The sequence below is a fragment of the Odocoileus virginianus genome, chromosome 12 (assembly GCF_023699985.2).
Source record: "Odocoileus virginianus isolate 20LAN1187 ecotype Illinois chromosome 12, Ovbor_1.2, whole genome shotgun sequence".
Lineage (NCBI taxonomy): Eukaryota > Metazoa > Chordata > Mammalia > Artiodactyla > Cervidae > Odocoileus > Odocoileus virginianus.
The window spans coordinates 61,336,872-61,357,918 of NC_069685.1; the positions used below are offsets into that span (position 1 = coordinate 61,336,872).

Consider the following 21,047-nt stretch of genomic DNA (forward strand, 5'->3'; position numbering starts at 1 on the left):
ACATACAAAATTTATTTCCCTGAATTTTTTGTGTATCTACTTTATTGCTCTTATTTAACTGAAATGTCAATTCATATAATAGAAATATCTTAATTATTGCTTGATTTTTTTTTTAAATAGCCTTTTCACTTTATAATAATTTTAGGTTTGGAGAAAAGGAGCAAAAAAATAGTGCAGGCAGTTTCTACGTACTCCGCATCCCTCTTACCGTAGTACAGGACACGTGTCACAGTGAATGAACATATATTGATGTGTTGTTAGTGACTGAAGTCTCCACTTTATTCAGATTCCCTTAGTCTCTTAGAAGCATTTTGCTGCTTTGAAAGACTTCCCAAATTTTTAGGAACTTCCCCCAATATGATGTGTATCATTTATATCCACTTAGATATATTTTCTGTATAGATTTTCTTCAGTAATATTTATGGTTCCAGGTATGCAATGAAATGCTTGGATAAGAAGAGAATCAAGATGAAACAGGGAGAAACCTTAGCCTTAAATGAAAGGATCATGTTGTCCCTGGTGAGCACAGGAGTGAGTATTCAGTTTTGAACATTACACTTGTGTGTGTGTGTGTTTTGCTATTTATTTGGTGGGTTGTTTTTTTTTTTGTTTTTTTTTTTTTTTGTATCAGGACAATTTATTTAAAATACAGCTTTTTTTTTCCCCTGGTGAATTATGCAGCTAGCCAGTTCTTGAGGGGATTAGAATTTATAGCAGGGAGCAGCAGCACTAAGTTAATATAAATAATAATTCAGAGATGACCTCTGTCTGAGTTGGGAATTAGGAACATACTACTGGCCATCGCCATTCACACTGACCACTTGTCCCTTCACTGCACATTTATGACTTCCTTCTTTGTGGAATATGACAGAGATGGCAGGATATAATTGTATCAGTGACCAAAAAAATCACCTGAATATAGTTAAGAATTGACTGCATGACAGCGAAGGACTAACCCAGAGGAGAAAAAGTTAAGAGGAACGTCGCGTCCCTCCTTCACAGAGAGGAAGTGATGTGGCTTCGTCAACCCCCAACTATCCCTTTGGAGTGCTCCCCAGAATCCCAGGGACAGCAGAGCCTGGTGGGCTGCTGTCTATGGGGTCGCACAGAGTTGGACACGACTGAAGCGACTTAGCAGCAGCAGCAGCCAGTCCATATTTCACGCGGAGGGGACCCTGTCTTCCTGGTACTTGCCGTCTTTCCCTGCTGTGGATGCTGGTCTTTCCCATCTCCAGCACCATATTTTTGCCCAGTGGTCTGTTTATTCATACATTCCAGCTGTCATTTTGAGCTCATCACGTGTCAAAGCCAGCTTCACCCTGTGTCATCTTGACTTGTAAAGCAACATCCCACTCTGATTTGTTTTCCTGTTAATGGCATCACCCAGGACCAAAATCTCAGCTTTTATTTACTCGGGCAGATATATGTAAAGACACCCAGGAAAACCCACGGTCCCAGAAACCTGGCCATTTCCCGTGTACCCCAGCGAGTGAGGCGCAGAGGCGCAGAGCCTAGGGGTACCTCCAGCGGTCACAGCTGGGCTCTAAATAAGGTCACCTTCACCCAGAGGTTTCCGAAGACTCAAGTCTTCATGATGACTCAAGGCATTCCTTTTAGCTGATAAGCAAGGAACCTGAGATCCAGGGACATCATTTCTTTGCCCAGAGTCCCTGGACTTCCTAGAGGATCCCAGTGTTCTTTTCTCATCCCTTTGTAGGCTCCATGTTTTCTTGTCGCCAGATACATTTATTGTGTTGTGGTTTATGTTATTCTAGTGTTAGTTTTAAGTGCTTCTAGAAAGGCTATTTACTATTGAAGTCAATGAATATCATAATTTAGTTTAACTATAACAGATGAAAATGCCATCACTATGAACAATAATGTCTTAATTATGCACCTCTGCCTGCCAACATGTAGACATTAAACATTTCAAGTAAGAGTGCACTGCTCTGTGTGTGTGACCAAGATTTTAACTGTTTGGAATGGCATCTGAGTGGCCTGCACACTGTATTGGAATCAGCGTGAATGACATTGGTTTCTAGTATCTGTTGGAAATGTCTCTGTCTTCATTTCAGATGTGAATGTGTGCTTATTGCAGACTTTAAGTGCTTTATTAAAATATTAATTTTTAATGTCTTATCTCAAAGCCTTGGATGTTTATTCCCAGGAGAGCCTATGGAAAAAAATTGAGGGTGTTGGAAAAATATATGAACAATTTTAATTTTCATGTAGCATTTTTGTTTTATTCAGGTGAGCAGAATGTGATTAAGTAGTTGTAGAATTCCCCACTGGTCTGCCCATAAGGGAGTAAATAAAAAATTTGCAGTTATGTTGGGCTACTGTTTTGAACTAATTTAAGACTTGTTTCTGTTTTTTATTCAAATATCAAGACCGTTTAGCATTTTTTAAAACATTGTAAGTGCATAATTTAACCAAAAGAATTGTAGTAAGCTTATTTAGAGTCATCTTTGTTGATCAAAGGCCACAGTTTGTAGGATTTAAGTAACCTTTAGTTTAAAATTGCCTCCTTAGGTGATGTGTTTGTTGATCGGCCTGTGTCAATATGATTACCTAAGGTGTTGGCATGGAAATAAGCTGGAGTCACCATCAGAGTTTTCTTTCTGCTTGGAGGTTGTTTTACTGTTTCAATCTCAAATTGAGAATTCCTACTTCTCACCCCCAAAAGAGACAGTAAGAAGTACTGTTCCCAGTTTTATTCCGTAACTTTTGGGTCATGAAAAGGGAATCAGGGCAAGTATGTCCATTACTGGGAGGAGCCATCAGCACCTTCATTAAGTCAGTGAGTTATTCATGAGGAGTGTTGCTTATTCATTCCCTGATCATCCTTGAGTCTTCGATTGTGCCAGATACTCTGCTACAAGACAGGGGTCCCGAAACGCGAATTTGGTCTTTGCTTTTACAGAGCTGCGTAAAATGAGAGCAGTGTTTACTCAGAGAATCTCAAGACATGTGTTGATTGTTGGAACACGTGGCAAGACCTGTGGAAGAGAGGTCTGTAGTGCTCAGAAGGTGTTTAACAGGGCGGTCCTCTGGGGTCGGAGGGGCGCCAGGTTATGTGTGAGTCCCGAGCACGGGAGCTCTGGGGACTCACAGGTCAGCACCGCTGGGCTCTGAAGTGATGCGGTGAGGACCACTCGGGGAAGCTGGGGAGAGAGGGAAGCAGACAGAGGCCAGACCAGCAGAAAGAGCTTTCTGGACCAGTACCGAGGACTTTAAAAAACCTTTACAGCCATTTAATAAGCCTTGCAATTCTGAAACAGTTCCTCTTACTGCAGGGTGGAGAACTTTTCTGGAGGACTACTTTGTGATCTGTTTTATCACAGTTTAAGTTCCTGTAAAATGCAGACTGTTTCATTCACTAGGAAATCAAAGAAGACAGTTCCAGGGACGTCCCGGCAGTCCAGTGGTCAAGACTTCATGCTTCCAATGCAGGAGGCATAGATTCAATCCCTGGTTGGGGAACTAAAATCCTGCATGCCACCAAAAAAAAAAAAAAAAAAAAAACATTAAAAAAAAAAGGAGATAATTCCTTGCTTAAGAGCTTTTATTTAAGGATCCACCTGAGAACCCCCTAGTTCTTATTCACCTTGAATTTGTAATCAAGACAGAACATTGCCATAATTATCTTAGAATCTGTGCTAACACCATTATTAAACTGCTGCCTGTTTGTCTGTGTGGGTCAGCATTCAGTTCTTTGTGTCTTGGACCCCACCCAAGACTCAAGATGGCATCTGCTCAGGGCCTAAGAGATGAGGGATCCTGGTCATTGAACTCCTTAGAGATAACCAAATCACATCCGTTTAACTGAGCTTTGATTTTACATTGCTATGGAAACGTTACCTTTGTAAGTGGAGTGACATAGGACAGGGTCTGGTGAGGGTCCAGAGTGGGAGACTTGGGGTTTGAATCTTGGCTGCCTACCAGATTTCTTTGTGGCCTCAGGCAAGTCATTTCCCTTTTAGAAGGTGGGGGGAGGGGGGCGGGGACACAGTGTTTAGTTTCCTCATCTTTAAAGTAAAGAATTTGGACCAGGTGATTTTTTTTTTTAGAGGAGCACTTCCTATTCCAGTAGCCTACGACTTTAAATCTCCAATCTATGTTGCATTTTAATGACATAGTATCTTAACTCCACTTTGACGTTTTGCTGTTTTCTCAGGGCTGTCGTTAGAAGGATTGAACACTGTCTGTTCAGAAATACCCCTTTCCAGGCTCTGTTGGTCCCCTGGGTGAAGTGAGTGGGGTTGCTATCTCAAGCGGGAAAAGACCCAGGCTTTACTAAGTTCCTGGTCCACCCACTTGTCTGTTCTAGAGATGAATTGCTCATTAGATCAGGAACCAGAGAACGTGGGGAACCCCATTAAGGAAGGAGCATGATATTTAGAGCAGAATGAGTCGTCACCAGCAGACTATGGAAAGGTCTGGTGAAACACTTATGGGGCTCCAATTAGGATGGTGCCACCCTGCCCCCAAGAACCAGATAGCTTTTAACTGATAAAGGACAGCACCTTTATTTTACGACTATATAAAACAAAGTAAATCTCTAAATTAGTGAACACCAAGACCATCTCAACTGAACTCTTAAGGAAAACAAGGTAACCACAAAAATGAATTTCCTCCAGAAGACTTGTGGAAATTGAGTTCAAGTTCACGAATCCTGAGTACACAGGCATGTGTCCACACAAATTCATCTGTATGCCCTTCATCTATAGGTGTGAGCAAAGTGAATTCTGTTCACAGTGTACTCTATTGAAAGTTGAGTATGTTCTGTAGAATTTAATAATTCTTTGCTTCTGTTGAGAAAATAGACGTAGATATTTGATGCTGTTTGTTATTTGAATCAGTTGAACGGCAAGTGTTCACTGTGTATGTATCTCAGTGGAACCTAGTGCTTTATTTAGTGGATTTTCACCAGGGAGCACATGCGTGTATCCAGAATCTAGGTCAAGAGACAGAGTCACCCATGTTCCAAAAGTCTCCCCTTACCCTTTTCAGCTGCTCACCCCATGCCCAAGCTAACTACTACCCAGATGTCTGACACTGTAATTTACCTGTGCCCCTGTTGGAACTTTATATAAATGTATTCTTTTTGTGTCTGGCTTCTCTCAGTGTTGCTTGCAAGATGCAGCTGAGTTGTTGCTCATAGCAACAGCACCTTCTGTAGCTAAATAGGAAGGGTCACCAGGCTATGTGTGTGGCCTGGGGACCAAATCTGGCTTGTGTTCACAGCCTATGAACTAAGAATTTTTTTTTTAAAGCAAAAGCAGCAGAGAAGAAATTGTAAAGAAAAGAAGCAGGAAAGACTATGTGACGGAGACTGGATGGGGCCTGCAAAGCTTAAAATATTTACTGTCTAGCCCATTTTCATAAAAAGTTTGGCAACCCCTGCTCTATAGTATTCCATCATATAAATGTGCCACAGTTCGTGTGTCCATCCTCCTGTTGGCAGACATTGGGATTATTTCCTGGTTTGGGCTATTTTGAATAGTGCTGTGAGGACCATTCTCATGCAGGTCCCTTGGTGCACATGAGTACAGATTACTGTTAGGTAAATACCCCGGGCTGGAATTGCTGGCTCATAGGCTGTGCAGGTAGTGATCAACTTTGGCAGATGCCATCAAATGCCTTGTGAAAGTGGTTGTACGATTGTGTCCTCCCAGCCACCATATTGGAAGTCCCATTAACTCTGTATCTTTGTAACAGTTGGTATCATCAGTCTTTGTAATTTTAGTCATTCTCCTTTGTTTTAGTGATGAAGCATTGTGATTTGCAGTTTGCATTTCCTTGGGGGACAGCTGAGGTCTAGCATCTGTTTAAAGACTTACAGACTATTTGATACTCAGTAACATACATGCAGTATTGTTGATGTTGTTGTTGCTGTCATGCCATTTTCCTGTTGGGTTGTTTGCTTTTTTCTTTATTGATTGATGAGAGTTCCTTATATATTCAAGATATATGTGGATTTCAAATACCTCCTCCCATTCTGTTATTTGCCTTTCTTACTCTCTTAATAGTGTCTTCTGAAGAACAGAAGTTTCAGCTTTATTTTTCTTCAAGAGTTATCTGAACTTTTCTTAGCTATTTACATTTCCATATAAATATGGGGATGAGTTTGTCAGTTTCCATTTTAATTGTTTACATGGAATATATAGATTAATTTGGGAGAAAACTGACATGTTTACAATTTAGTTTTTCTATCCCCCACCCTCGTATATTTTCCACTTTCAAAAGCTGATTTAATTCCATTTTTTAAAAATTCCATTTTTATTGTCAGTGTTTCAAGACAGTAATATAAGGAACATTTCTCCCCATGATAAAGGTTCTTCCAGCTCAGAATCAGACATTGAAATGGATATGTGACTATAACCAGAACCAAAGTGTAGACCAATAGGAGGACTAGCAAGGCGGTAATATTTTTCGCTAGAATCTGAGTCTTTTGAAGATGTAGATAGAGGAGTCATGATTTAATTAGAGTGACAGAGCATCTCTGAGTTCATCTCCAATTAGCAGTGTTTGTATCTCTGTGCATTTTTTTCCCATGGAATCAGGCTCGCTTTCCTGGGTCTGTTAAAGTTACCACATAGGTGTCTGTGTTTCATATACAGGGCAGTGTCATGGCTTAAAAAAAAATGTATAGATGACACTTGGTAGTAGATGTACTTTCCAGGACAGCTTTTGCTTTTCTTATATATATGTGTGTGTGTGTGTATATATATATATATATATATATACATAGTTGTTTTTTTTTTCACTCTAGGATTGTCCTTTCATCGTCTGTATGACCTATGCCTTCCACACTCCAGATAAACTGTGCTTCATCTTAGATCTGATGAACGGTAAGCAAGACTTGGGGAGTCTGAACACATTGAATGACTCTGCTGTAATGTTGTTTGTTTCAGGATGTTTTATCTTAGCTTGCATTGCTCCAGACAGACTGGCCATTTGGGTCTTCCAGATAATTAGATTCCCCCTCAAGTTTAAGGAAGCCTTTCACTCTTTGAATTTCCAGTTCAACTTCATTTTAAAAAGTTGACTGCAGCCAGCTGGCCATCAACTTTAGGAATGAAATGTCTCCTAAAGGTTCATAGGCCAAAGACAGGAATGTATTTAAAAACCAACTGTGAAGGACTGACTCTGGGCCAGCTCAGATATTAGCCCAGTAGTCTGTACCTTTAGTCCAGACCCACCATATATCAGTCTTTAAACTGTCAATGATGAACTGGAGAATGCAGGAAGAACTTAAGCCAGAAAGTGATTTTCTAACAGTCTTCCCTGGTGGCTCGATGGTAAAGCATCCACCTGCAGTGCGGGAGACCTGGGTGCGATCCCTGGGTTGGGAAGATGCCCTGGAGGAAGGCATGGCAACCCAATCCAGTATTCTTGCCTGGAGAATCCCCATGGACAGAGGAGTTTGGCAGGCTGCAGTCCATGGGTTCACAAAGAGTCAGACACAACTGAGCAGCTTTGACTCACTCATTCACTCAGTTTTCTAATACTAGAAAGTGACATGATGTAATTCAAAGCATTTTTAGTAACAGGGGCTGAAATGGAAAAGCATATATTTCCATATATGAATACCTGTTTTGAAGTTCAGTTGAAGTTTTAATTATGTTTTGAGTTTTTGATTTAGAACCAGACCCATCCAACAGCATGAAGGAATTTCACAGACGTAATAATGAGCAGACCAGCCAGACACAGCAGCATATTTCCTGCATGACTCGATTTGTGTGACTGTCAGAACTGGCAAAGCTAATCAATGAGGGCAGAGGTCAGAGTAGAGTCCAGTTGACTGTAATGAGGGGCTGTGAGCTGATAATACTGCCTGGGGTGGGCACAGGGAGCCTTCAGCAATGCTGGAAATCTTTTACATCCTGGTCGAAAATAGTTACATAAAAATATGCGTGTGTGAACAGGAAGATACTTAGGGAATCAAAGGTAATGGAATTGAACACACGTGAACCTCTGTAAATCAGCTGTGGCTCCGCCTTTATCATTTATGAGAACATTCCCTTACCCTGTTGGTGGCATTCTCTGTCTCTGTAACTGGAGGCCATATGATCATTGATCTTTTCCAACCCTTTATTATGAAAAATTCAAAGGTACTACAACACTGAAAGGATTTTACCGGGGACACCCAAACACCCAACCACCTGGGTTTTACCAGTTAAAATTTTACTGTATTTGCTTTCTCAAATATCTGTCAATATGAGCAGTGTATTTATTTTGTCTCCATATTTACTGTCCACAGAGCCAGTTACATACTACCTCACTACGAGGGTGATTCAGTTAGGAAACAGGACTGTAGTCATCAAAAGATCCGCTCACCTCCGTCCCGCTCCCCCCAGTGGTACACACGGGTGTTGTGGTGTCCATCTGAGAGCGGAGGCTTGGGTTCATGTTGTCCCGGCCACTGTCGAATCTGAGTCTTCTCAGTGATTTAGTTTTCTCTGGGATTTTTAAAGTGTCTCATCAGATTACAGAAGTCAGTGATTCATCTATGTCATACATGTAGACAAAGCATAAAGTTAGTTAACCGTTGTCAACCATATCATGATGCTGCACGATGCCCGTGACTCGCTTCCCTGGAATTCACGAGACGAATTACATTCTGTGTCTCTGATTCCAGGGGGTGACCTGCACTATCACCTTTCACAGCACGGGGTGTTTTCTGAGAAGGAGATGCGGTTTTATGCCACAGAAATCATCCTGGGGCTGGAACACATGCACAATCGGTTTGTCGTTTACAGAGACTTGAAGGTAAGGTGGTCTGACAGGTTCCCGCCTTCTGTCTGACATGTGCAGTAGGTGTCGTATGGTAGTTGTGGTCCCCCACACGTCTCCCCGTCTTTCATGCCATCCCATCATTTTCCTCCTCTCAGCCCTGAGCAGAACATCACCTTCATGATTTCGGTCTCCTCCAGACACTGAACTCTTTTCTAAGGACTCCAGTCTTTCCTGGTTGTCCCTGTCACCTCCCTGCCTGGTGCAGCACATACGCCAGCTCAGATATTTTAGTTGGTTAATTATGAAAAGCAGGGTGGGTTTTTTTTGTTGTCACCCATTTTACAATTGATCATAAGTCTGTTAATGTTCACCAAGCAACTGATTTGGTCCTGGCTCGGTGTGAGGGCAGAAGGTGTACAGAGATAAAGAAGCAGAGAACCAATGTCATATGGGACATATCTACTGGTGAACTCGCACATAGAAAGACTGAGTCCTGATTCACCAGAGTCAGGGCTGATCAGGTAGGAATGGGGGTGTCTGACAGCCAGCAGAATTTCCCCTACCCTCTGAACCTCAGGTGATTTCGAGATTGTTTTAAAAAAAATCACTAGCAGATTTCCAGGTTCCAGAACTCCATAGCCCCAGTCTGCCACACTGAGGCTTCTTTACCATGCCTCCCTTTAAAAAGTCTTACTGGACTTGAAGAGACTGAAGCAGGTGTTTTCTCAGTTTTTCCATTCCAGAGCACGATGCTTGCTTGGTCCAGGACCCTGCATGAGAGAGGGAGGTGGTGGTTTGCCTGGCACTTCTGAGGTGATATTCACGTAGCCAGCAGCATGAAGGTGTGGGAGCAGATGAAAGGGACCTTGACAAATTATAGAGATGATCATGCAGGCACATAAAGGTGTAAATAATGGTGAGAAGAAATGTGATTGGCATGGCAGCTTCCAGAGGATGAGAAACCCACAGAGAAGCCTGTTTGCCTCCTCTCTCCAATTCCTTGTTAAACTGAACGCAAGTTAACCAGATCACTTGTACCGATAATGCCCCCTTCTCTAAGGAGCTCATGTGTTTTGATTGGCTTCTAAAAAAGGTTACCTCCTAAGAATCCAAAATGGTGTATTTCACAGTTGAGCATATTATTTTTTTTTCACAAAGTACACTGTAACTTTCAAAGCCTCCTGCAAAGCTAAAGAATTATTCCCGTAGCCTTCATAGGAGCATAAAGAAGAGAAAAAAATGTATTTTCATCAAATTAGAAATAATTAGACCCTGGTTTGGCACATGACATTTTATTTCCTCATGGTGAATTTTGCAGAAGAATAAAATACATGCTGAAAGCCCATGAAGCGCCATTGTAATACATTTTAATTTAAATCTATAACCGGTCTCAAATCATCTTGATGTGGTATTTCTGTTTTCTAAACTATTTAGTAGGCAGTGGTATTATCTAATTTCTATTCAAACTTAATTCTAGTCACTCATGATTATTCATGCTTCAGTTTTATAATGGCATTCTATTATTTTTATTTCTAGCAAAACAATAGTTGATCTCCAGCAGAAAAATACCAAGATGACTGTAATTCAATGTATATTAGGGAGGGGAGTTTCGTTTTCCATGATGACGCAGACTAAATCTAATCTTAATGGATACATTTCAAAATCTAATCTTAATGGATACATTTCATCAGAGTTGTGGTCAAAATCATATCTGGTCATTTGGTAAGGCCCTCCATAGATTCTCTCCTAATAAACCAAAATGACGTTTATCAGGATTAGTGTGGCACCGTGGAATATTTTGATTTCCTAGGTCACCACTTGTACATTGTTACAAGATTCCTTTCTGTGCTGTGTTCCACGGTTCAAAGTCCTGGTGGTTCACAGAGGCTGAGGAGCCAGTGGACTCACTGCCTTTGTGGAGAGACACCCCATTCTGGCTGGACTGCAGCTCTTGCTGTGGAAAGGAAGTACTTGAACGGTGATGAGCTGTGGTGGTGACCCCCCTGTGTTACCTGCACTGTGTTCCATCTTCTCCATCCTTCAGTGCCACTCTCCTGCTAAAGTTACTGATAACATGAAAGGTATCATTGCTGGTCTCATGCCCCACTTGGAGGTGATGATGTAATTAATACTAGAATTCATGTGTACGAATGAACTGTGATAAAAATAATGATAGCAAGTGCCTGTGATTTTGGAAGTTCTCAAAGCCTCGGGACGCCTTGGGGACTCTCAGAAATCACCTTCTCTTTCATTTTAGCCCGCCAATATCCTCCTGGATGAGCACGGACACGTGAGGATATCAGACCTCGGTCTTGCCTGTGATTTTTCCAAAAAGAAGCCACATGCGAGTGTGTGAGTAGTCACATTGACTCTGTTCACTGTCGTCTCCTAGTTTGACTCACTTTTTCACTCAGACCCCAACATGGTCGTTTGTTCTCCCAGTTTTCTCTTGTCAGCAGTAGTTTCCAACATGTGGTGATGCTGGGTCAGAGGGAGAGGAAAGAAGTGGGGTGGCGTGATTGCTTTCACTATTCGGGGGGCATGCAGGGGACCCACAGTGTTAGCTGCCTGGGGGCAGGGAGGCTGGGAAGGAGGGCCTTCGCAGCAGAGCCGAGTGCACGCTGGCTCTGTGGCCCTCACTGCCTTCATACAGAGCAGCGGTTGCAGTGGACCCCACAGCTTATGTGCCATGGACGGGGCACAGGCAGTTACATAGAGCTTTCCAGGGAAGGCCCAGAGGTCCAGCTTCTCTCTCCATCCACTCTTCCTTCTTTTTCAAAACATTTCCTTTTTTTTTTTTTCTAAAAAGAAATGAGGATTTTTTTTTTTAAATTAAAAGAATCATCTACTTGCAGTTCAAACTTTTAATGCAGATCCTGTTGTTAGATTTCAATATTGCATCCGTCCTCCAAGCAGAGGAAGCTGCCGGAAGCCCATGCTCTTGGCCCTCCCTGCCCCACCTCGTGGGCCCTGAACTGCTTCTAGTGATGGCCGTGCTGTCTCCACACGTGCTGACACTGTCCCAGGGACTTGCCTGAGCCTGAGATCATTGCAGTGCCAGCAGGCCTGAGGTGGCTGCCCCGGGGCTCAACAGAGGCAGCTCACAATATGTACTGGTTTTCATTCCCGTTTCTTTGATGTCAGCTATCTGTGTAGAAAGTATGGACAGGTGTGCAGTTTGTGGAAAAAATTCCCTTGATTATTTTCTTCTTCAGTGTATCAGTCTTAGCAGTGAATGTCTTAACATTCCATCTTATTGTGCATCATCGCTGTGATGAATGGTCTTTAAGTAACTCCCAGGGGTCTTGTTTCATGCATCCATGCAGAAAATAAACTATAAATCCTTTTTTTTTTTTTTTGTGAGACTAGAAGTAAAATGGTTCTAAAACTGCTTTACGAGGGGCTGCATTAAATCAGAATTGCCATTTAAAGCTGTGATCAGATATTAATGGCAATTAGTGCCATCTCTGTAAAGATGTCTCTCCCTTCCTGCAGAATGTGGGACAGGGTGATAAAAGCCTTAGCATTTTGCCAGCACTTGACAATTTTGAGGCCAGAACCTGGGGTTGGATGTATCAGCCTCTCCCAGGGAGTTCATCAGACATTTTAAAGAGAGTCATTTGAATTTTTAATGCCACAGCTATTTGATATGCTAATTTCTTCAATTTAGGATAGTCACAACTGAATATGAACCCAAGAGCTCATAAGAGTTAATCTCTCAAAGGAATTAACTTTCAGAAGCAGGGTTGCTTATTCCCTTATAGGGCCTCGCTCACGTCTTACTGTAATTCACAAGCCAGCTCTGAAAGGTAGTGTGTTGTCCGTTATCTGAACCGCATCCATAAAGGGTTCAACCTTCCAACCCTGTCGGGAATCTTGAATGTTTAAATGACGATAGTGAGGTCGCTACTTAAAAAGGATAAATGCTCAGTGAAGAAGTATGTTTAAATGGCGATAGTGAGGTCGCTACTCAGAAAGGATAAACTCTCAATGAAGAAGTATGTTTTTAGGTGGAGGAGGCGGAGAACAGAGGCTTTCGAGACAGATGTGGGCTTGAATCCTTCCACATGGCACCAGCCTCATTTTTCTCTTCTGCAGAGAGGCCGTCGCAGTGCTGCTCACTGCACCTGACCGTTGTGAGGGTGCAGCCGCCTCCGTCACGTAGTAAAGGGTCTAGCCGACGCTGGCTGTGTGCCACGTGCTGGTGGTGCAGCAGGGTTGAGGCCGACGGGCTCCCTGACCTCCCAGAACAGCAGCCTGGGGGACTGTCCAGGAAGTAACCGGTGTGGGACAGCGTTCATGCTGTGAGTGGAACGTTGGCTGTCCCAGGAACACGTGGCTGGCGGCCTGAATATGTTGTTATTAGTATCTTCATTCAGTTCCGTTCCGTTCAGTCGCTCGGTTGTGTCCGACTCTGCAACCCCATGGGCTGCAGCACACCAGGCCTCCCTGTCCATCACCAACTCCCAGAGCTTGCTCAAACTCATGTCCATCAAGTCAGTGATGCCATCCAACCATCTCATCCTCTGTCGTCCCCTTCTCCTCCTGCCCTCAGTCGTTCCCAGCATCAGGGTCTTTTCAAATGAGTCAGCTCTTCACATCAGGTGGCCAAAGTATTGGAGCCTTAGCTTGAGCATCCATCCTTCCAGTGAACACCCAGGACTGATCGCCTTTAGGATGGACTGGTTGGATCTCCTTGCAGTCCAAGGGACTCTCAAGAGTCTTCTCCAACACCACAGTTCAAAAGCATCAATTAGTGCTTAGCTTTCTTTGTGGTCCAGCTCTCACATACATACATGACTATTGAAAAAACCATAGCTTTGACTATACAGTTCTTTGTCGGCAAAGTCATGTCTCTGCTTTTTATATGCTGTCTAGGTTTGTCATAGCTTTTCTTCCAAGGAGCAAGTGTCTTTTAATTTTGTGGCTGCAGTCACCATCTGCAGTGATTTTGGAGCCTAAAAAGATAAAGTCTGTCACTGTTTCCATTGTTTCCCAATCTATTTGCCATAAAGTGATGGGACCGGATGCTATGATCTTTGTTTTTTGAGTGTTGAGTTTTAAACCAACTTTTTCACTCTCTTCTTTCAAGACTTCCATTAAGAGGCTCTTTAGAAGCCCGCATAGGGCATGGATATAATCATCGACTTTTTATGGGGTGGAATGTGAAGTTCCGAGAAACTAAGGAACTTGAACAAAGTCTCAGGCCTGGCAGATGGTGGGGCTTGAGTTAAAATCCAGTTCTGTCCAGCTCTAAGGCTTGAGCTCCCTACACTCGTTTGAACTCCCCGAGTCTTTGAGAGGATGGACCTGATACTAGATTGAAGGCTTGTGGCCAGACTCTCACCCTCGACTGGGCTTCTCGGGTCTTTTCAAAGTGGTAGGTGTGATCCCAGGACCCCATGTGATGCTGGCAGAGCAACGTCATGGTCAGTTCCCCATCTTGACCCCAACTCCGTCCTTTAAATGATGGAACTGGATTCTCAAAAACTAAAAGTGACCCATGGAGTAGCCACCAGACAACACAGGAAAACTTCATGGAATCAAGCAGATCGTCAGTGACTCGCTGAGTCCCAGCTGATTTTCTTCAAGAATGCAAGGCTCGGTCTCTAGTCACCATACCTTCAAATGCTCGGGCGTTCTTTCAGCGTGAACAGCACAGACCAGCAGTGGGAAGCGCAGGCAGCCTTGGGCGCTGCCGAGTGGCAGAGGCTGAAATCCACGTGGCAGGTGGTCCGGAGCTCTGCTTTGGTGGTATCCGCCCAGAGGCATGATAGGCCTTAACCCTGTGTATATCTCCTTGTCAAGGTCTTCCCATCCCAGGACTGGGTTCTGATCCTGAGAATCGCAGGTTATAAAGCCACCAAGGTTTTCCTGGCCGCACCGAAATTAAGCCTTCCCAGAAAATGGCTTGGTGTCCCTTAGGGAGATCGCTGACGTCCTCACGGCGTGGCTCGCTGGCCTCACGCTGGCAGACTTCGGGTTGCAGGGGCGGAGCTTTTCCGATGGATGGACTGGTGCCTGTTTCCACTGTTTGGAAAAGTCTTTCAGGATGGAACTCTGAGGCTGAGAGGACACAGTCCCAGTGTTGACCTCCAGGGTCACTCGTCTGAACAGATTCTCACCAATACTGAGCATAAGCAAGCTAGAAATGCTTATAAGAATGCAAGGGGCTCTTTTCAAGTGCCAGTGCTGCCCTGAGCCCATCCCACTTGTGTTCTGGGTGGTGAAGGTGTCACCTCACCACCCATTCCATCAGCGGAGAAAATTGATGAAAGATGGGAATACAGCTGCGGATAACGGCTTTTGGGGGACCCTTTTGTGCCCACACCTCTGAAAGTTTCCCACAAGCCTTCTCTCACTCTTGGAATGGTGTGTGCTCACATTGTAGGACAGGAGAGGATTTTGATTCTCAGATAGAACATATTATATGTAAATGGTTGTCCTCCCAGGTGATTTTCCTCAGCTTCCTGCAAGCCATCTGCACATTTGCTGAGCTGGGTCCTTTGACCTGTCGGCAGCTCTTCAGACCTGGGATTTCTCTGTCTCCATACCTGTTGGCTTCCCCGCCACCACTTGGGGACCACCGTGACTGTGGAGGGGTGAGGGCCACCATGGACACCTGTGCAAACCCCAGTCCTCAGCATGGGGGGTGGCGCCTCACAGGAGTGCCTGATCCCATCACTTCCAGGTCGAGAGTGCTGTGGTGTGGTCACCTGTCCTCATAGATGGGGATGGGCACTAACCTGTCCCCATCACTTCCAGCTCCAGAGTGCTGCAATGTGGTCACCTGTCCTCACAGGAGTGCCTGTCCCCATCGCTTTCAGGTCCAGAGTGTTGCAGTGTGGTCACCTGTCCTCACAGATGGGGACAGGCACTAACCTGTCCCCATCGCTTCCAGGTCCAGAACACTGCAGTGTGGTCACCTGTTCATCACCACCTCCCCAGCCCCACACATCTGCACACAAAAGCTCTCCAGCGGGCAGGAGACCCTTGGCTGCCCCTCGCTGTAGTGGGGAAAGCTCACAAGATTCAGATCTCACCTTCCCAGACCGTGGAGCATGCCCAGAGCATGCACATGGCTCACGTTTATCTCATATGGTAATTCATTAATATTCATTCCTATTTTAATGAAGGAAATATCATTTTCCCATTGGGTGTTTGCCAAACCATATTTGATGGAAGCACCGATGTCCCCTCCCCCTTGTTTATCCTGCTGCTGTTTGATGAATGGCGCCCTGACCTCTGGACGAGCTGGGAATAGTTTGTCAGCGGGAACACGCCGGTAACCACACATGCCCTTTCTTCTCCCCAGTGGCACCCATGGGTACATGGCGCCCGAAGTTCTGCAGAAGGGGACCGCCTATGACAGCAGTGCCGACTGGTTCTCCCTGGGCTGTATGCTTTTCAAACTTCTGAGAGGGTGAGTGACATGTGTCCCTTCAGTCCATAACCATGGTGTGCCCTTGGATCAGGATAAGAAATATTTACGTGTTATTAGATGCTAGTATCTGTATAGATCACCTAGCAATCTTTAAGCCACATAGTGATCCAGGCAATGCTCACAGCTTTTTCTGCCCGTAAAAATGAGTTTCCTTCCCGTAAGCATTGGGTATTTTTGTCCCACTCCAGGAAGGAATTCCAACACGTTTAGATGTAAAATAAGACTGTGTTGGACTATTTCCATTGTTAAGCCTTATTTGGGGAGTGAGTGCTATTTTTAAATATAGATAATTGAAGAGGGTAGGAGAGTTTCTTTTCCCTAGAAATGAATTACTCATGATTGTCTTGTGAGCTTAAAGCATTTCTTACACAAGAGGGTGAAGACCCAAAGTGAACCTGTGTTAAAAGTGTGCATTTGTTTGTGAACATGCTGAAATTTGCAGTTTTTAAAAACATAAAGATAAAATTGTGCAATTCTGTGTTCTTCACTTGTGTTATACTTGTCCCTTTGATGTAAACTGCTGGAGATGATGAAGTACAGTGGAAAGAGGATGGAATGAAAGTGCTCTTGAGATATGTTCTCACATTGAACATTTACAAATTATGTTAACATTCCATTAGTTTTAAAGAGTCTTGAGTCAATTTTAATAGAGAGCATAAGTGTTTAAGATGTGTTTTTGATTATTCTGCATTCATAGAGGTACCACAAAAAAGCAGTTTATATTAAAACTTCCTGGTCAGGATTCTCCCTGTTACATTTCCTCTAGGAACACACAGGCCTGGTAGTTTGCTTAACTTGCCACGTTTTTCCCGGAAAGCCTTACTGAGTATCACAGCATGTTCTTCTTATATTGGGTTGGCCAAAAAGTTTGTTCATGTTTTTCCATAAGATGTTATTTAACACAATCTGGAAAGAGGCTGGATTCCCTGTCTTCTCCCCAAACTAGGTTCCAGGCACCCTGGCTGCTCCCCCAGGACTTGGATAATCTAGTTGTTCATTGCTCACCGCCTCACTTGGGAACTGAAATTGTATTACTGCTCAGAGACTCAGGTCCTGTTGGTCCTTAATTGAATTATTGTGTTTGTGGAGCCTGGAGGGCCTTAATTCATGTAATCAGACTAGCTGACCTAATTAGAGAGTTTCTGCAAAGCAGACCAGAGAAAACCACTTTCCACCCGGGATGTTTCCCCTGCTGGCGGGGGTCCCTGCGTGCGCGGTGAGTGCATCCAAACACACTGTCTTCATTTGGGTCTCCTCTGGTTGTGGGGGGGAGCAGTCAGAGGTCAGAAGCCACAGTTACAGAATCATGAGACAATTTAAAAAAACTGCACAACAGCAAAACTGTTGTGCATGAACTCAAGTTATGAAAGTCGGTTGTGAAATATGGCAGAGCCTTGGTTTAGTGCTTTGTTTATTGATTTCTGTCTAATGTTGTTATTCTGTCTATAATAATGTCCACACGTATAGACTAGGGATAGTCTGCCATGTACTCCTGTTTTATAAGATCCAAGGATGGGTCCAGTTGTTAACTCTATGCCAACAGTGTACTTGTGGCTGAAAAAGTGAATTCCGTCCTCCTTGGTCACAGTTCAAGTCTGCAACACTGAGTTGGAAGGTGCTACTTCCTCTGTGACGTCCTTGATCAGGCTTGGTTAAAGCATTGTGGTTGATTTGACCCCTGTGGAAGGGAGTCTAGGCTGACAGGAAGACATCCAGAGGATGGTCATGGGATGGATGGATAACAAGAGATGACAATGTTGGCGGCTAGAAATGGTGTCTCACATGGACAGGTTCAGAGAGCTGGGCACAGTGCTTCCAGCAGCCACACTGTAAGCTCCAGCAGCGTCAGTCATGGAATAAACCAGACTTCATGCCAAACCCTCCCCAGAGCTCGTACTCAAACCCCAGGAGCTCCTGGCAACGCTTGGGGACTTTTTAGTGGTGCCAGCTAGGGGAGGGGCTCCTTCTGGTATCTTGCAGGTCGAGGCCACGGGTGCTGCAGAAGATGCCCCACTGCCCCCACAAAGGGTCACCCAGCCGAGGAGGAGGAACTCCGCTGCAGACCAGTCTCTTCCCATCCTTCCCGTGTCTGTGCAGTGATGGTGACCAGGGGTCACCAAGGGTCTTTTCACTTCTGTTTTCTGTGATCAGATACTTCCCACACTGACCAGTGTGCCCCATGCCCCATCTCCTTGGCTGAAACATTTCTCTGCACCTCTTGTTCTGTCGTGACACCCTCGAAGGATTTTGCAGGGTGCAAGAGACAGGAACCTGAATGTGAGGATGCCGACAAGACTGGAGAGTGTGTTTGCGTCCCTGGACCATGTGTTGGGTGGGGTCACTGCTTCCACTTCAGCTGACTGTCAGATATGGGAGAGCATCTGTGTACAAAGATGTTGCAATTATGCAGAATTGTGGTCATGACCCTCAAGCTAGAGTTCAGATATCTGTTAAGAGAAACAATTGGTGTGACCATAGCCTTGATCTTAAACTTGTCCCCGCTGATGGTCAGACACGAGGGGAGAGCCCAGGGGGTGGTCTGGGGAGAGTGGAGCTCTGTCTGAGGTTACTGAGTTTGCTCCTCTCGGGAAAAAAGGAATGTTTATAAATATTTTGACATCAGTTGGCTCAGGTTCAAAACTCACATTTGATGTTGCGTGCCGTCTTTTGGTATTCTAAAATTAATTTTTGATGTAAGATTTTTTAATCACTCGTGTTTATAAACGGATTGTTTCTGAGCTCCGGTTTCACTGTGAATGTGATGTGTCATTTGTGTGTGTCTCTGTATGTTTCCCCATCATTTGTCATGTCTTGAACAATTTCCCAACTCATCTGGGTGAAATTCTCAGCTCTCGCACTCTCTGTAATTCCAATGCCACATCTGGCCACTGCACATGTAAATCCTATTTCCAGAATGTCCTTCGATGCAGCCCAAATGTTGCATGAGGGCTTGGCTGGTGTCGAAAGCTGTTGACAGACCCGTTACCATCTCCTATTTAAAGCGGCTGCGTCCGGGAGCAGCTGTGATCACACAGGATCTGCGGGCCCCATGTGCCTCCCTCAGAATGGAGATCATTACTATCGGAGATTTTCTTTAACATTTTCCAAAATAGAAATGGAATCTTGGGTTTTGTTCACAAAGAATAATCAAGAACCATTGGAAACAGATGCGCATCAGGACTTGAAAGACCAAACCCTCTCCACACGACACCCCAGAGCCCGAGAACCGACAAGCATTTCCGATCGTCTCTTATTGAGTCAGACACAGAGAGCTATATTTATCAAACAGGGTTTGTAGCGACCATGCGCATGTGCTGGGAATGTTTTTGGCACCACTAACTTTAACTCCAGTCCCCTCGCAAAGCCCTCCCTCGGGTCTCATGAAAGAGTTTTTAAATTTAGCACAGAGCATCCCTTCAGAACACAGCCGTCCTTCTCTGCAAGTGTGGGGCACAGCCCTCTGCTTCCGGCATCACACAAGGGTCGAGAGCAGGAGGGGGTGCCCTGGCTTTTCACACAGGAGCCAGAGCAGGAGGATTTGCCGAAACAGGGGAGACCTTCCCACACCCTCTTTTACATGTGAAGGAACTCCCCTGGGGAGTGGCAGCAGTGTCTCTTGCAGACGAACTGAGGCCTTAGTGAGCACTGAGAAGTCTGTGCTCCTTTTCTCTTGAGCCGTGAACATATTCATATCTCCGTGTTTTGCATACAGGAGTGATACAAGCCGGGGCTTACCTGATGGTCCAGGGGTTAAGAATTTGCCTGCAGGGGACACACGTTCAATCCCTGGTCAGGGAACTAAGATCCCACATGCAGCGGGGTAACTAAGCCCACGCACCTAGAGTGGCCTAGAGAAGCCACTGCAACGAGAAGCCCGCGCACCGCAATTAGAGAGCAGCCCCCGCTCGTCACAACTGGAGAAAGTCCACCCAGCAGCGGAGACCCAGTACTGCCAAAAATAAATCTGAAAGAGAAAGCGATACAAGTCAAGTTTTGAAAAATTATAATGTCTCGTAAATAACATTATTATTTGTTATTCTATCCCATTTGCTTTTTAACTGCAGTAATTTTACATTTTTTTCTCCTTGGAAACATTTAGGGTGCAAAGAATATTTCCAATCAAAATCTGTTTGAAAGATTAGTGTATGTTTGCTTGGTACTGATTCACCTTATTTAGATTTTTTTTTTTTTTCCAAATTAAGGCTTTCAAGAGATGGAAATTAATGTGTTTTTCATTGCATAAGAAAGAAAATAAGCATTAGAGTGCCCCCTCTCGTGCAAAGTGAAAATTGAAATATTTAAATAATAAATACTCTGAAGTGGAATCATCTCTTCAAGAGATGGTACAGTGCATAGTTTACCTAATTTAGTAGCAGTAAGTTGATTGCAAGGGTGGGTGCAGTTTTTTTTCCTAAATCACATTGAGTTATAGATTCAACATTCTACTCTGTTTTATAGAACTATTTTGTGTAATATCTTCCCTCAACTTATGTTTTATATGCCTTATCAATAAACCTATGAAAGTGAAAAGTCAAAGTGTTAGTTGCCCAGGTGTATCTGATTCTTCACAACCCTGTGGACTGTAGCCCAGCAGACTCCTCTGTCCATGGAATTCTCCAGGCAAGAATGCTGCCATTCTCTTCTTCAGGAGATCTTCCCAACCCAGGGATAGAACCAAGGTCTTCTGCATTGCAGACAGATTCTTTACTGTCTGAGCCTCCAGAGAAGGCCCAAATAAATCTGTAGGATTGGTCATTTTGCAGACATGTCTTTACTACCAGAAAATCCTATCATGTATGTCCCTTCTTTAATTTTCAAGTAAGTAAATAAGGCCAGGGTTTTCTAGTTTGCATGTTTACTA

General features: G+C 44.1%; 1 protein-coding gene across 3 annotated transcripts in view; it reads left to right on the top strand.

Annotated features, from left to right (window-relative positions):
* The window catches only part of GRK3 (G protein-coupled receptor kinase 3), a 114,416-nt gene that overhangs the window by 73,904 nt on the left and 19,465 nt on the right, over window positions 1–21,047 (top strand). For all 3 annotated transcript variants that reach the window (XM_020894212.2, XM_070475477.1, XM_070475478.1), the window contains 5 exons: window positions 432–531; window positions 6,776–6,854; window positions 8,645–8,775; window positions 11,000–11,094; window positions 16,058–16,165. In XM_020894212.2, coding sequence (XP_020749871.1) covers window positions 432–531; window positions 6,776–6,854; window positions 8,645–8,775; window positions 11,000–11,094; window positions 16,058–16,165 — 513 coding nt within the window. The remainder of the gene's footprint in view (window positions 1–431; window positions 532–6,775; window positions 6,855–8,644; window positions 8,776–10,999; window positions 11,095–16,057; window positions 16,166–21,047) is intronic.